Source organism: Cryptotermes secundus, unplaced genomic scaffold (assembly GCF_002891405.2).
Source record: "Cryptotermes secundus unplaced genomic scaffold, Csec_1.0 scaffold678, whole genome shotgun sequence".
NCBI lineage: Eukaryota > Metazoa > Arthropoda > Insecta > Blattodea > Kalotermitidae > Cryptotermes > Cryptotermes secundus.
Genome location: NW_019742973.1, coordinates 64,856 through 81,433, shown reverse-complemented (window position 1 = coordinate 81,433; position 16,578 = coordinate 64,856). Strand labels below are relative to the sequence as shown.

The window sequence follows — 16,578 nt, the reverse complement described above, 5'->3', positions numbered from 1 at the left end:
CACCCGCCGCGTCACTGCTGGTGGGGGGTGGTTCTCCTTAGCGCAACATGTCACAATATGTTAAACAATTCATGCATATTTAATTTTAATTTAATTATGTGTCATAACTGGCCGGTCACAGTAGCTGAGCGGTCTAAGGCATGCACTGTCTTCGCTCGCTCGGAAGCCGAGATCGTGGGTTCGAATCCCACTCAGGGCATGGATGTTTGTGTGCGTTTTTTCTGTGTTTTTCTACAGGTAGAGGCCTTGCGACGAGCTGATCACTCACCCAAGGAGTCCAACCATATGTGTAAGATCTAGAAAAACCGAAGCGAACGGAGTTCATGGAGGTAGGCCTAGGCCCACTGGGGCTGTAGTGCCAAGGAAAAAAAAAGTGTTATAACTGAATGTTGAAGCCTTAATACTGACTCCATTCATTAGGCCTGCCTTCTCTCCAGTTTCTGTACCTACCATCACTTAACAGTAAATTGTTTCGTGTGAATTAATGTTTGTTTATTATAAAGGAAGTTTTAATTGCTTCATGTACAATTCCTTCTGCTGTTCATTGCTAGCTTACGGTGAGCAACACCTTGGAGGTGTTCTGCATCAAGTAATTCCATGTTTCACCTTCTGTTATGGATCTTTGTGAACCTGTCCTGTAAGATTATAAACTCAAAGGATTCAGTGTACCCTGTTATAATGAGTTAATCTGTAAAAAGTGTTCTTCGTGTGTGGTACTTGTGATACCTGAAAATGGATAGACGTAATCTTCAAGGCCATCTCTTACCCTCAGAGTATGTATATCACAATATGGCACTGATGGTTAAAATGATTAATGTAAGTGGCTGTCATGGAGATGTGAAAATAATGAGCAATAATTAATCGTCAGTGTCTTTAGTAACACCTAACCCCTCCCCCCACAATTCTTGTACTTATTACTGACCACTTAGTAGGAACTATTTCTTTCTTTATATGCTGTGTGCCTACAAGTCCCACAGTTCACTCTGTCCATACTATTCATGTGCCACCCACGGTTCACCATGTGGCCTATGCATTTTGTCCGTCACTTGCTGCGAATGCATGTATGCGCATAAGAAGGAATGTGTTGACTGACTGACATCTGTGGAACTTGTCTGAGAGATGTGACTCAACAGTTCACCTGATGCTTTCTGTGTACCTTCTTCTTTGAAATGGCAAAGCCACTCTTCACAACACCGAAGTTCTGGTCTTTATGGGTGGCATAGAAGTGACTTCTCTTGCCTTGTCAATGGTCTATCAGCCAAGTGAACTCTCCCATATTTCCTGGCAAGACTCTGTGGATTCCAAATCCTCATTCTCGATATTCCACATCTGTTTTTTTTCTGTGTTAATGGTCATAATTTTTATTTCCTCATAAAATTGTTGAACAGTGCCTGAGCAGTGAATATGTACTGTCTTTGTGCCTCGTTCTTTGATGAGCACCCTGTTTCACAGAGATAATCTTTGTATTCAAGTATTCCATTTTGAACAAATAAAATGAGGAGACACAATTACAGAAGAACTTAAGAGTAAACCATGTGAAATACATTGTCCCTGGAGGAAATTTGGAAAGGGCATCTCCAGATTCTGGAATAGTGGACTTCCTTCTAGTAAGCAAGGGAGAGACACAAAGTGGTTAATTATATATTTTGGAACATCAGTTGTGTAAGTTGCTCCTGAAACAAAATTGCAAGTAGATTTCATGGGTGCAGAAGTTTACAGTAAACATTTGTGGCTAGTTAGGAATCAGTTATAGAATAATCAACACCATCCAGTGTGATTCAATTTATAGATATTTATTGCCTTTACACGTTTCGGTTCAGCCATGCGTACTATTCATGGCTAGTTTCAGCGGCCTCTCTTCCTATCTCCCCCCCTTCACCCTTCCTTCAGTGTTCTAGAATGTTGTCCCATTCCAGTCTGTCATGTGATTTCCCTCCCCTCCAGCTGTTTCTAGCCTGCTTAGTCAAGTGGGTCTAGTGAGGAAAAAAGAGGACGAAGCTCACTGAGTTACAAGCGGTCCGTGAAGGAGGTAGAGAAATTCCGTTTAGGTTTCGTTGGTCCAAATTCCGTTTGGTTTTTCTCCTACTGGCTGTGGAGGGCTAGCGTCCCCTAGTTTGAGACAACTGCATTAGAGCATCGCTATTTAGGGGTTTCTAGGAGTGTTTTACTTTACTTGCCTGGGGTTTTGTATTGCCCCATTCTTTTTTGGTGGGGGGCGCTGTTTTGACTTCTGCAAACCCAGTGTGCTTGTATTCCATAGGAGAATTTTGTAAGAGGGAGTGGCTTGCTGTCGACTTGGTAGGTGAGTGGAGTTCTGTCTTGAGTTTTTTCTTCAAAATTCAGGTTTGTTTTGGTCTTTTCTTCCCTACCGGTCATTGATGGAGGGATCCCTAAACTATGCAACGTCAGTTTTGGGACGTTGTGAGTAGAGTTTGTATTTGGATTGTCCATTTTGATTAATTTTGTTGTATTAAATATTTGTTATTTAGTTATCTGGAGATTTTTGGGCTATTGTTACTTAAGATTGCAACTTGGACACACCATTGTACCTTGGGAAGGGAGACATTGAGGACGCAAGGTATGAACCAGGAACAAAAGTGGCATTGTCCCCTTTCTAAAGAAAGATAAAGAGGGGAGGACCTGCTCACAGTCAGCCGACCATCTTCAGAAGGCATAAGATGAACATGTTCAGGCACTACTATTTTACAAAGTTTGTAATGCATATGTAAGTTTTGAGGTTTTCACTGTGATGACTATGAAGAAAGTCGTCTTCTGGGATCTGGCGCCGTGTATTCTTGGTTTTAACCAACGTTTCGGAGGAATGTATCGCCTCCATCTTCAGGGCAGGTGAATTGTGATGCAAATACAGCTACTGTTCTCTGTATTCGCATCGTGATTCACCTGCCCTGAAGATGGAGGCGATACGTTCCTCCGAAACGTCGGTTAAAACCAAGAATACATGGCGCCAGATTTCCAGAAGACAACTTTCTTTGTAATGCATACTTAGAAGTTTTTGTATAAAAAGTTATTTACATTTATTTGAATTAAAATCTTATTAATGTCTTAATATTTAAGATCTTGAACCTATATGGTTTGTGCCCTTGTGTCTGTTCTTTTAAAATTGGAAATTTGTGTATTATTTGAAGTCCTCAGAGGTCCTTGCAGTGATGCACAAGGACACAAATCAACTTGATTCAAGATCTCAAATATTAGACATTAATAAGATTTTAATTCAAATAACTGTAGATACCTTTTTATATGAAAAAGAATTGCAAGCATGTATGATGAACTTTGCAATAGCAGTTCCTGAACATGTTGATCTTATGCCTTCTGAAGATCGTCAGCTGACTGAAACATGTAAAGGCAATAAATATGTACAAATTGAATCACACTGGACGGTGTGAACAGTTATTCTGTAATTTAGTTCACTAGTGTGCTGGAAATACCCCTCCTTTTGTGCAAGGTTTGTTTATTTAAGTAACATTAAGAAATTGGTATTGCTAGTGATTCACCTGTTGTAATGAAGTTCTTGTTATAGACTGTAGTGTTCTCTCGGGGCTACACCGTTTATGATCTTCAGACTGACACAAATTAGGAATTGGAACAGAAGAAACAAAAGATATATTGGTAAACAAATTGTATTTCAATTGTTTTGGTAGTATATAACTGTTGAAATACCTGATGTTAAATGTAACAGAAATACTTCCTTGGGGTCATATGACACAAGAAACAGAAAAAAGTGTGTACAGTGCAGGTTGCATAAGGAAAGTTGCTGACCCCAGGGTTAGGATTGTAAGTAGAACTAGTTTGCAAGTAACAACACGAAGCCAGGCGTTCAGTTACCAGTGAATGAGACGAGAGGGCAGGCAAACCAGAACGGTGCGAGGGAACAGTCACTAACATACTTGTGGTCACTGCCATAGCACTCATCTGGAGGGACTGAGGGAAATATAAAGAATTTCAGTGGTTGTAGGGGGCTAGAGAAATTGGCTTATGTTCAAGCAATTTAAGACTATATTTACAGATGACCCTAGAGTTGTGGGTCTCTATATTGAAACAAATAGCTGATTCTTTTAAAAATAAGTTTAATTTTTGGCATTACTATTTGGTAGTTCTCTTTTTTCTCTAAATTATGATTTTTTTCGAAAAAATGTGGGATGGGACACATGCCTGGTTAGAATGCTGGAGATAGCATTGTAAGTATGTTTATGAACATGCATATTAACATTTATTGTCCAGGAATAGGGGATTTGAAGTCTTCCACTTGTACTGGCTGGAGGCCATGGGGTAACAAGATAATGTTTGAAGAATGCACTCAAGATAAAAAGAATATAGATATAAAACATGAACCCAAACAAAAAAGAAAAATGTTAGTTTCATGGCACTGAGGCTTTATGTTGTTACTTTGCATGCTACACTTCGTGACTTTGTTGTATATTCATGTATCTGTGGGGGTGTTGTGCACTGTACTTTATAGCTGTCGCCTGTTCTGGAACAGAACGTGAAGAATGCCAGCTCCTGGTCTTCTCTTGCCCAAGCATCATCTCCACAGAACACACCTGGTCCCACTACCTCCTCTCTCAAGTCCACCATGGACAACAGCTTCCAGGCCTTTAAGAAGCAGGCAAAGGAAAAGATGGATCGGGTATGTAGTCATTCACATATCTTGCCTAAGCTGTTTTATTCAGTCATATCCTGCTGACTGTGGCATTCCATAGTGGAAAATTTGCAACAAGAATTTCTGTCTGTGGGTTTCTGTTTAACAGTGGGTAATGCAGTTCTCTTGTTTATAGCAACGTGCACTGATTGAACAGCAGGAACTACGCCGTGTTCAGAAAGAGCAGCAGGAAAGAGAAAGGTTACGCCTTGAGAATGAGAAACGGAGAGAACGCGAAGAGGAGGAGGCACTTGAGAAAGTCAGGTGAGGGGCAGGCCATATTCTTGTTTAATAATGCTATGGGCTATGTTCTGTTGGAATGTGTTCACAAGATTTGAAGCAATCAATCACAGGCAATCCTTAGGCAATTAGTCATCATCAAAGTAAACAGTGACTCTGGAGGCAGAGTGGTCTCTGTTTGATGCAGTTTCGGTGTTCATATTTGCCCAAGAGCATTTATTTTTAAGCAGTGTTGTGCCTGGTTGCAGAAAAGCTGCTCAGGACCAGCAGCAGCAGCAGCAGCAGCAGTCACGACAGGAAGATGCAAAGACATCACCACCTCAAGAAAGCATTAATCCTAATCAACAGGTCCCAGATAAGTCAGCTGCTGAACGTGAGCGGCAGCGGCTTCGTGAGCAGGAACGGCGTCGCAGGGAAGCAGTAAGTGAAGCATGCTTTATTTTGTGTTTGGATGAAGGTTGTGGTTTCCATATGGAATGTGGAAACTCTTCCCAGAAAGAGGGGTAGCTCTCATTTTATTATGGCACACCTTTAACTTGAAAAGAGTAGATCAATGATCATAATTTATCATTTTTGTTTTTCCAGATGGCTGGACAAATCGACATGAACATGCAGAGTGACCTAATGGCTGCTTTTGAGGAATCGTTATAATGAAGGCAAATATTAACAGGATAGTTAAGTGGCAATATACTTTGTCAATTGTTTTCATTTGTGTGAGTGTTGAGTGTGTGTCGTCGAGCGAATTGTGTGCGAAAACACTTGTACATTGAGAGGAATGAAATTTTTAGTTTGGAGTACCAGTATATATTAATTTATGTTTTGTGACATTGATGTTGGACTGGTGAGATCATGACCTGTGTGTTGGTAGTTTCCAGTTTTTCCTTCATCAGCTAGATGGTTCATATTTTGTAAATAAGTAGCAAGAAACTGTAATTTATTATTACATGAAGCTTCACCTCTCCTCATGATCATGTGTGGTTGTTGTCATCATTCTGCTGTGTCAAGAGAATATAATTAATTTTTAGGATTTATTATTGTGCTGTGACCAACTCCATTTGCACTGTTGCTCATATCACACTGCATCCACATGGTGATCAAATCATGAATTTTGTGCACTGGTATTGTGTGATACAATCATATGCTGGTGTGTATGGCTCTTTGTTAAATCTATTTTTATATTCAAGAGTGACAGTTTGGTTTGCATTATATTTTTTATGATTCTCTTTTCCCATTACCAGTCAGCTTCATTTTGACAGATTAAGCAAGCAGTTTCTCCAGTTCACATGTTTTGTATGAGATGAGAGATGTTTGTTGCTGTTGAATAAACTGTTATTTTATTTTTAGTGGTATATTTCTTTTGGTATGAATTCTAGCTTCTCTTTATCACATTATGTCTCTTGTATCAAAATACCAGGATTATGGTTAACAGATGGACTGTTATTAAGCTCCACATGTGCTGTGATTTTGGTAATTTTCTTTGCAAAATGTTATGCATGCCGTGTTATGGCACAGCCAACAGAGAGCTCCTGGTAAGTCTCTCCTGGACATGTAGCAGGGGAGCATGACTTACATCAACTGAATGCATCTTGGGTTATACTGAGTGTAATGGTGCAGCGAAGTTTCAGGCCTGTTGAAAGAAATGACACCCAGGTGAATTTCTGCAGCCCAGCGAAGAGTTTATTTTTTTTTTAAGTTTATCCTCTCAATGTGCAGAATTTGTGCCTGTCTTGTAAGAGGAATTTTTGTCAGCAACAGACACTGAGATTTTCATGGAAGACTTTTAAAAATGAAACGAATTACTGAAATGTGTCTGTGTAAGAAAGGGAACAGGAAAGACCGAAATATGTGTTATAACTGACTTGTGTGATGTCAGCAATATGTTGCACATGAGTGTTGGTATCATTTAGCCTTAATGACTTGCCATGTTGGTCTCTGAGTGTACAGTGACTTGTGCAGGCCAGTGAACAGACAACAGTTTACAACTCCATCATTCCAGAAAATAACTGCTTTGGCCCTTAATGCTCCAACAAGTTTAGATACTCATTTTGTGAGTGCATTCCACAAAAACTACTTTTGATACGTCAGTTCTAAAGTGGGTTCTGCTGTGTATGTTATTCTAAGGCCCTGTAATCTGGACATGGTGGCCAGACACACTGTCCAGAGGATCATTTGATCATTTTGCAGGAGGGTCTAGACTACCACCAGGTGGGTGCTCTGTGGTCAGGAGCATATGTTGTGCATCATCATGCCATTTTATCATTCTTTTTGGAATGGATCAGTCAGTATTTAAATGCGTTTTGTTTTTGTAAAAGGGTAAAATGAGTTTTTTGACCAACTTGAGCATGCTCCTGATCAATGTGTGTGTGTGTTAAGCAACGGTCTGTGTGCTGATTTGTGCTTTTAACTTGTTGCCCCTGACAGTTGAGTCTTCCTGCCATATTCATGTAATGTAAGTTAGAAGCACCTACCACAGTAATTAAGAGACCAGTGTGTGGTGTTATGAAAGACTCTTCTTGAGGCAGTTCGGTGCCGACTGTCTTCAGGGCATGTTTATTTCACTGTAGCAAAATGATGGCTTCAACACCCCAACCCAGAAAACCAGAGCCTGTTCCTCCATAGCAGCAAATCTTGTGATTCTGAGATGTAAAAACTAAATAAAATGTGTTTGTACTTAGGCTTCCTAATGCAATGGTGATTAAGCAGAAGGATGTGATTTATTTTGCACCTTTGAAGTGTTTCCTGGCACAGCTAACACTGGAACTGACCCTAAGCCAATCCACTGTACTGTAATCTTCCTTACCATGCATATTAATATACTCCTCCTCACTGTATTTTGGGTTATTTATGTGATGAATTTTACAAGTTACCTTGCAGAAATTCTGTATGAATTCCCCAATCTGTTTTTCAGTCCATTACTAACTTTGTAAGTTTTGAGGTTTTCACGGCGATGACAATGAAGAAAGTCGTCTTCTGGGTTTAGGCACCGTGTATTCTTCGTTTTGGCCGACGTTTCAGAGGAACATAGCGCCTCCATCTTCAGAGCAGTTGAATGGCTTGGAATGCTGAGAGCAGTAGCAGTGGCACTAACTTGTTAGTGCTCAAAGCTCCTCACTGTGTTAAGTGTAGGAAAAAGCTTGGGGAAAAAATGGCTTATGCCTGTATGTATTTTTTTAACATTCCATCAGTAGCACAAATGAAAGGATGGTGGGGGTGGAGGGGTTGTATTTTTCTCTTCACTGTCCAACATAGCTGTAGTGTCCACCCAGACTCATACTCTACAGATAGTAGTGACTCTTATCTGGAGTAACAGCCAGAAGGTACCCCTTTATACCTTCACTGTATTGCAAAAGGAGCAGTTGATACTTATGGTTGTCATATTGGCAACAGACTGGGTTGGCACAGTAATAGGTTGAGCATGTTCGTGTTCATATTTTTATGTGGGTTATTTTGTGCAGTAAAATGTATTACCACTGCAGTGGTTCAAAAGTTCATATGCTGCTGCATGTTGTTTGTTTTACTTGCACCAGCTTGCTTTTCTTTCAGAAGAGAAACCATATAACAATACAAGTACCCAAGTCAGGAAGGACCAGTCACATGGGTTTCTGGAAGCAAAGGTGAAGTTCTTGGGAAAAGAAACATGACAAATGGGGGTGACATACCAAAATACATCTTTTTTTAATATTGAATGTAACACTTTATCTTTGTACAGCATTTGAAGGTAGTACATATGCTGTTACATGTTTGGTCCAGCACCAGGGATCAGACAGACAAAGATGGAGGCAATACTGTATTAGCTGTGAGATCTTGGTTGTCTTTCTGAGAGATGTTCACAACTATTCGATATAATATTACAAAATTTAAAACAGTCTTTTAAAATTAGACAGAATAACAGAGCACAATAAAAACAGAGTAAATGGAAGCTCTGTCAAACCATAACCTCCAAAACAGAATTTGGTGAGGAAAATAGTTGTGACACACCTTCTGTTACATAAGACAAGGTAATGGAATGCTGATCTCTTGGTCTGTTAGAAAATTAAAACATATTGTACCTGGCAATATCAAGACTTGTGTCACCAGTATAATGCCTTATCACTGCATAAAACTCCTGTGTGCGTGCAGCTCATTTTCAATGACAGTGCTCAGTCACATCAACGATGCAGGACTTCTTCCATCCAAACAGGAAGTACCCAACGGCAGTGCCAATGACAACAGCAACACAGAGCCACACGTTGTACGTCATGAAGATGAGCATGAGGAAGTAGCTTAGCACAGTCTGAACAATTTGTAGGAATGTTTGGAAGCCATGCATACGGCTGAACATCGTTGGCCTGCGGAAACAAAGACACTGATCAGTTCCACCCATAAAAAATGTAAAGGTAAGCATTAAGGCCCCTTCCCTAGTGCCAAATGTGACTGACCTTACTGAGAAGACAACTCCCAAATTCATGTTTTGCTTTTCTTACTGTTTTGAATTGTTCAGTCAGCAAGCTGCATAAAGCTTTAAATATAATTTTCATTTCGTGCATCCTGTTGTGTTACAGTACGCAACTCTTTTATTGACTGTCACAACACAACAAACAGAAAAAATCAAGGTCAGCACCCAGCTATTGTTTCGCTACATGTTTCAGCCACTAAAGGCCATAATCAGGCAGACGCATATTGTTTACTCTCCATACACTATGGACAATTCTTTGTAAGATGAGGCACTGACTATACAATTAATTAATCTGGAAAACATCATGGGCCTCCTATACATTCTTATATAAAAGAAATATCAAATTTCCAATTTGTCCATGGAAACCTATGAAAAGTAAAAAATCAATGATTGATTCGATGTTATATAACAATTAAATTTTCACAAAGTTAATAGAAAGTCCGTCGAGTGTAACAATTTGTAGGTCACTTCTTTATCACTTCTGCCTTACATGTTTCGGTTTGACACAACCATCATCAGAGGCACTTACTACAATTATGAAAACACTGTCGTGTATGATGTTCACAGTTATGTTTGTTGTGTGGACGCTGCTACAATATGTGACGTGTAAAAGCACAACACTTGCTAGGATAGTTGAGTACACTATAAATTCTCACTTTCCATCCGAAACTGTTTTTAAGTTAAAACGCTAATGTTAAAATATTTAAAACATTTGATGTAAAATGCTAAGCTCCTCCTTGTTAATTCATCCCGAAGATGGGAGATGTCAGCTTGAGGTTGTATGGCTTATGGTTAGATGTTTCGTATGTGCTGTGTGTTGTGTGATTGATAGGGTAACGGACCAAAAATGAAACAATTCAAAATAATTAAATTTTATCTTGTTTTATACAATAACTTTCAGTTTTTTATATAATCTGACTTACTGTATTTTTTAATGATTAATAACACTGTATCCAATCTAATGTACTGCAGTTCAATGGTATATGTTTGTTAATACATGTTTGCCTGATGATAGCCGTTAGTGGCCGAAACATGTAACGAAACCATAACTGGGTGCTGACCTTGATTTTCTCTGTTTGTTGTGTGCTTTAAATATACATGTGGAGGGCCAGATTCTATATAGATAGAACCTCTTGTCACAATATTTAAAACTAGGATGATCTCATCCGCATGAGAATGTACTCTTGACAGGATTTATGGAAGGTGAATAAATGAAATGAAAAAATAATGGGTTGCATTAGCAAAGGTTGTCTGTAGGAACTCAGCCCAATGCCAACCCTGCTTAAAGTGTCCACATGTTTTATTAATAATGTAAGTTAATACAAAGGGATTTAATATTAATTATTAGGTACATGATGTACTTACAAGAAATGTGACAGACAGACATTGGTATTCAAAAGTACGTATACTGACTGTTGCTTGGTAGACTGCTATTTGTGGCTCAATACTGAGCAACAGTGAAATCTGACTGATAAGGCTGGTTTTGGAAAAATCGACATTTCACATTGGGCCACTAATGTGTGTGCGCAGCTACTTCCTGATATATCACCTGTGCTGTGCTGCCATGTGAGATAGGAACCATATGACAAGGCTGAGTTCACCGGCCACAGTCATGGCAACGTTGTACTCGCAGTGTGTGTTTAAAATGGCTGTGTCAGTTCAAAATCCCACCAAATGTGAGGTTCATGCAATAATCCAATTTCTTCATGTGAAAGGAGAAACTGCCGTTGAAATTCATCGCCAACTTGTTTCTGTTTATGGTGAAGATGTTATGAACAGGCAAAACATGGCAAAATGGTGTTGTGAATTTGAAGAGGGAAGAAGTGATGTTCATGATTAAAAAAAGGAGTGGAAGGCCATCTATTGTCACCAGTGAAATCATCCAAACAATTTATGAAAACATTCATGCTGACAGACGTTTAACCATCGATGAACTTCATCAACAATATTCAGAAGTGTCGAGAACTGTTCTCCATGGCTAAGAGAGCAGGCGGGAGATTTCTACGACGTTGGAATAAAAAAAATTTGTTCACAGGCGCACTAAGTGCATTGTGATCCATGGTGACTATGTTGAAAAGTAAACATAGGTGTGTTGTAAAAGTGCTAAAAGTGAATAAAAAGAAAAGCTTTACAAATAGTTTCTGGACGTTGTATCTTTACTTTCCGGATATCCTTCGCACGCGCGAGCGTTTGTGTGTGTGTGTGTGTGTATATATATACATACTACATGTATGAGGAAGTAAAAATAAGATGCAAAATTAATACTACTTACACTGTAATTTGGGATGTGTGAAAGCAAAAGGGAGGGGTTTAGTTTGGGTCTACCAATAATAGTACTCAGAACATGCAACTGCTGCTACAGCGTTAATGGGGTATGTGGAGACACTACCAGACAATTAGAATGGCTATGAATGGCTAACTAACAAGGTGGGAAGCCCCAGGATGTGCATAGACATGCAAGAAACCAGAAGCAATCAAATAAAAAAAAACAGGTTCAACTTACGGCTGTTTGTGTATCACTTCTCCCACCATGCTGCACAAACAGAACACAACAACCATCATTAAGCAAACACAGTTTCATCAGTATCAAAATTCATGAAAAAGCACAACTTTGTACAACAACACAGAAAGGCAGATACAGTACATAAATACCGATGTTCATCTGAAATCAACCAATGGCAGGACTTTCCCATTGTACAATTGACATGAAATATGGTAAGACAAAATATCTCAGGACCATGATTTATTTTATCCGTCTTCTAGTGCATACATTTATTTATCCCCTCTTTTCACTCTCACTACATGTTTCGGCATCAATGTGCCATCTTCAGGTGCTGATCCAATCCACGACAAACTAATTCATTGCATGCCTTGTCTTTACATACTAAAGCACCTGATCAGGTGGATCAGCACCTGAAGATGGCACATTGATGCCGAAACATGTAGTGAGAGTGAAAAGAGGGGATAAATAAATGTATGCACTAGAAGACGGATAAAATAAATCATGGACTTAAATCAGTGCAACAGGACGCTAAAATATAACAATATCTCAGGACTATTACAGCATAACATCAAGCTGATTTTTGTTTACTGGAATACTAAATGCAGTCCTTATGTATCTAACACAATGAATCAATTTCTTCCATGGAGGAAATGATATTGCATCTGCTTATAAGGCATGAAGTATTCACATAAATAATGAGTAAAAAATTAAATGAAGAAGGATGAGATGGGCTGGACATATAGCATGCATGGGGATGACAAACTGCACAAAAACATTTGTAATGAAAAGCACTGCTTCAAACATGAAGGTGTAGAATGATGATACAGAGGATCTTATGCACCTGGGACAGGATAGGGACTTCTGTGGTTATGCTGATGAATATAACAGCAGGAGACTGAAACCTGAGTTCAGACATCAGCATCTGGCCATAGAGTCAGTAAGGAGTTTAATGTCGGGTCAGCATACAGTTTTAATCCATGGCTGATGTTGCAGTTAGGTTCTGAGTTTACTTACTGTACTATCCGACTGTCCTCTGCCCCAATCGCCTTCTCTGCAGGCATCGCTACAGCTCTGTACTGAAGTGAGTTGTATGTCTTCCACAAGAGATACTCCCTGAAACAAGAGTGTTTATCTAGCTGTGTGGGCCTGACTGCAGAACACTGCATGGGACTTACCAGCACATACTGTACCTGTAGTACTTGAGGCCCTCATACAGGGCTGCCATGATGAAAATGCCAATCATGGAGCCCACCAGCCCACCTACACTGCTCACCTTCCAGCTCTCAAACAGCACTGTCTCACAGTATCCAGTATGGAATGTCATCTGTAAAATAAGGGAAGTGAGCAGTATTTGGCACAGCCTCATCACAATCTATGATTCTCACATAGCCCCTCTGCACAGTTTACCATATTCATAACAGAAAACCAATGAACTCCATCAAGAGCCAGATAACTCCAGCTCATTCCCTATCTGATGTCCATTTTAATATTATCTTCCTATCTAGACCTGATTTTCCCAAATGGTCTGATCCCTTCAGATTTTCCAAATAAATGTTTAAACATTTCTTATCTCATCCACATGTGTCACACTTTCTGTCCATTTCATAATAACCAGAAGAACAAAGTGCTTGGCAATTATAGGTAAGCAGTGAAGAAGAGAAAATATACAAAGAATATATAACACTAAGAACTAAATAACATAATATTAGGGGTATGAACAAAAAACCTCAATTATTATAATGTTATTAACAAGTACAATAATATCAGTTAAAGAACCAGGCCACAGAAACATTTAGCTGAAGTACTGCATGATGGGAAGCATCCAGCATTGAAAAGTTTCTGACAGACTTAGTATCAGAAATGGATAAGCAAACTGTTTTTAAAGATACTAATGAGAAATTAAAGCATCTTGGAATTTGACACCTTGACTGTGTAGTATTGGAAGATTCAGTCTTATATTACAAGTGCCAGTAGGAAATCTGCTCATATAATATGAAAGACATCTGCTGGTGGTGGTGTTATAACAACAACAATAATATAATCCATAAGAGGTTATTATATCTTTGACAGTGTTTGCTTTTAACAATTTCAGATTGAAATGTCGATCGATTTATCACAGTAATAATAGCAGTAGTAGCCGTAGTAACTGGTGAGAAGTACAGATCCACTTTATGGCAGCGAGGCTCTCACCATCATCCCATGTCCGCCATGCTGGTCCATTGAGCTACACTCATCCATTTCCATATCTTCATGCCCACTGTGGTCCTCTGAGGTAGGATGGTGAGGTGTGGTAGGATGCTCGTGATCCATCATCCGATGATGCTCCATCTGCAACACAAGAGCCAGGTACCCAGTTTGAGTCTTACCAAAGACACAAGGTATGCTCCTCAACAATAGGGTGTAAGAGGAAATAGGTATTCCAAATGCATTCTCTCAAATTTTGATACCATGATGCCTTTAATGTTCATTTATTACTGTTAATCTCATTGTGTAGTGGCACTATGCTACAAGCCGGAAAGTCGCGCGTTTGATTCCCGATCAGTTTATTGGATTTTTCAATTGACCTAATCCTTCCAGCCCTGGGGTCAACTCAGCCTCTAATAGAATTAGTACCAGGAATCTTCCTGGGGATAAAGGGCAGACGATGCGTAAGGTTGACAAACTCACTGCCCTCTGTGAGCTAATGTCTAGAAAATATAGCAGTCTCAATGTCTAACAACCTTATGTGCCTCAGTGGGCTGTTACAGGGATAGTTTACCTTTTACCTCATTGCATAGTAGAAGTCCCACCATAAAGTGCAGCTAGTTTAATGGAAGTAAAGAAAGTTTTGCCCTTATGTTTCAAAGCCAGTACTGGTCATCAACAGAAGGCAAAGCCAACACTATAAAGGAATTAGATTACATATGCTGTTGTTTGCACATATGTAGGTTGTTACCACATTATCACTGACAGGAAAAGTTGTCCCTGTGCTTAACTAATTAAGCATTATACCATGAACTCATATGGGGGAGTGGATGTATAGATCCACACTTTCTTGACCTCAGAACTAGCTGGAGGTGAGTGGTCAGCTTCACGCCCAGGCCACTTTACCCCAGGGAAAGGGCCCCCGGTACCCACTGCATAGGAGATTGAGTGGACCCCAGAGCCAGTCTGGACGACGTGGAGAAGAGAAAATTCTTCACCCTACTGGGACTCTTTAACGCCAACCCCTCAGGTGTTCAGTCTGTAGCCAGTCATCATACCGACTGAGCTATCCCAGCTTTTTATAATAGACAGCAGTTGTAAAAATAAAGACTAAATAGTTAATACATTCAAAATAAGTTCTATTTATGAAGAGTAATTGGTTAAAATCAGTCACCGCTTGCATATGTATTGCTCCTTGCATTCACAACAATGAAACAATGTTTGCAGGTAGTTCCAAACAAAAACTGCATTCTGGAAATGGCACATTTGCAGATGCAATAAAACATGTTTAAAGTGGAATTTCAGTTAAACCATGTGTGTCACATTGAGTTGTATCTCTATTCACTTGGAAGAAAAGGTCTGCTCCTGATTGGTAGAGGTGGTAAACATGATAAATGTTAACGTTTGAGATCTGAACTGGATGTCTTTGTGTGTGTATGTTAAAATAAGTAGCAGTGAAGCTGTTTGGACTCTGGCATCACAAAATCCACATGTTATCTTAATTGATCTATCCATATCATATATCTGATAACGTATATCCTCTGAGTAGCCAATGTATCAGGCTATTGTTCTTCACAGTTCTCAAATGCAGACTCTGTTCTTAACAAAGAAAACACAACAAATGTGTGAAAACTGGAAATTATAAATAAATACTTAATGCATGGTATTTCATCTAATTTCCAGTTTTCACACATTTGTTGTCTTTTCTTTGTTAAGAAAAGAATCTATGCATGGGGCACGCGGTAGCGTAGTTGGTTGAGTCACTATGTTACAAGCCAGAAGGCCGTAGGATCGAATGCCGATGAGGTGGAATGTTTCAATTTACCTAATCCTTCCAGCCGCACTATGGCCCTGGGGTCGACTCAGCCTCTAAGAGAAATGAGTACCAGGAATCTTCCTGGGGGTAAAGGGCGGCCGGCGCGTAAGGCTGAAAAACTCATCGCCATCTGTGAGCTGACTGTCTAGAAAATATTGGGACCTCAACATCTCACAACCCTATAGGCCTCCAGGGCCAGTTACAGTGATACCTTTACCCTTTTTTTTTTTTTACTTAATGCATGGACATCACTGATAGGCTTACATGTTTGGAACAAATATTCTCCTGTTCAACATCGCGTTTTTTCCAGTTGTGGACGAAAGCCTGCCATCATGAGCATGGGTACAGCAGCAGTGGAGGGGCGCCGCCAGAAAATTGTATTACAGAGTTATGTTTAAGATTAATGTCACCGATGTCATTACCGCCTAGGGTATTCAGGATAGAAAATTACATTTTTAAAATAACTGTATTATTTCTGGGGTGATATTTTGTAACAGAGCGATATTCTATGTTATCATGTATGTAGTACATATGAGAAAGTACTGTGATGGTAAAAAAAATTCATGTTGTGATAATAACTGATTTACGCGTTTTGAGTCCTCTTGAATATAAAAAGTGATTTTTTGAATGCTGTCATCATCATCATCATCGTCGTCATCATCATCATCATCGTCATCGTCATCGTCATCGTCATCGTCATCGTCATCGTCATCGTCATCGTCATCGTCATCGTCATCGTCATC

At 39.5% G+C, this 16,578-nt stretch overlaps 2 protein-coding genes across 12 annotated transcripts in view; one reads left to right on the top strand and one right to left on the bottom strand.

The window, feature by feature from the left end:
- LOC111873627 (bromodomain-containing protein 2) overlaps positions 1-7,596 on the top strand; it is a 139,887-nt gene extending 132,291 nt beyond the window's left edge. For 7 of the 9 annotated variants that reach the window (XM_023868514.2, XM_023868515.2, XM_023868512.2 and 4 more), the window contains 4 exons: positions 4,478-4,645; positions 4,794-4,921; positions 5,146-5,317; positions 5,483-7,596. In XM_023868514.2, the coding sequence (XP_023724282.1) occupies positions 4,478-4,645; positions 4,794-4,921; positions 5,146-5,317; positions 5,483-5,548 (534 nt within the window). In that variant the 3' untranslated portion in view covers positions 5,549-7,596. Of the gene's footprint in view, positions 1-3,538; positions 3,628-4,477; positions 4,646-4,793; positions 4,922-5,145; positions 5,318-5,482 lie in introns of those variants that run through there. The other 2 variants (XM_023868516.2, XM_033755136.1) reach the window with 2 other exon arrangements.
- Positions 7,597-8,542: 946 nt separating this feature from the next.
- The window catches only part of LOC111873630 (high affinity copper uptake protein 1), a 24,951-nt gene continuing 16,915 nt past the window's right edge, over positions 8,543-16,578 (bottom strand). For 2 of the 3 annotated variants that reach the window (XM_023868525.2, XM_023868526.2), the window contains exons 2-6: positions 14,026-14,163; positions 13,026-13,159; positions 12,850-12,948; positions 11,836-11,865; positions 8,543-9,225 (exon numbers count right to left, since the gene is read on the bottom strand). In XM_023868525.2, coding sequence (XP_023724293.1) covers positions 9,024-9,225; positions 11,836-11,865; positions 12,850-12,948; positions 13,026-13,159; positions 14,026-14,163 — 603 coding nt within the window. In that variant the 3' untranslated portion in view covers positions 8,543-9,023. The remainder of the gene's footprint in view (positions 9,226-11,835; positions 11,866-12,849; positions 12,949-13,025; positions 13,160-14,025; positions 14,164-16,578) is intronic. The other variant, XM_023868527.2, reaches the window with a different exon arrangement.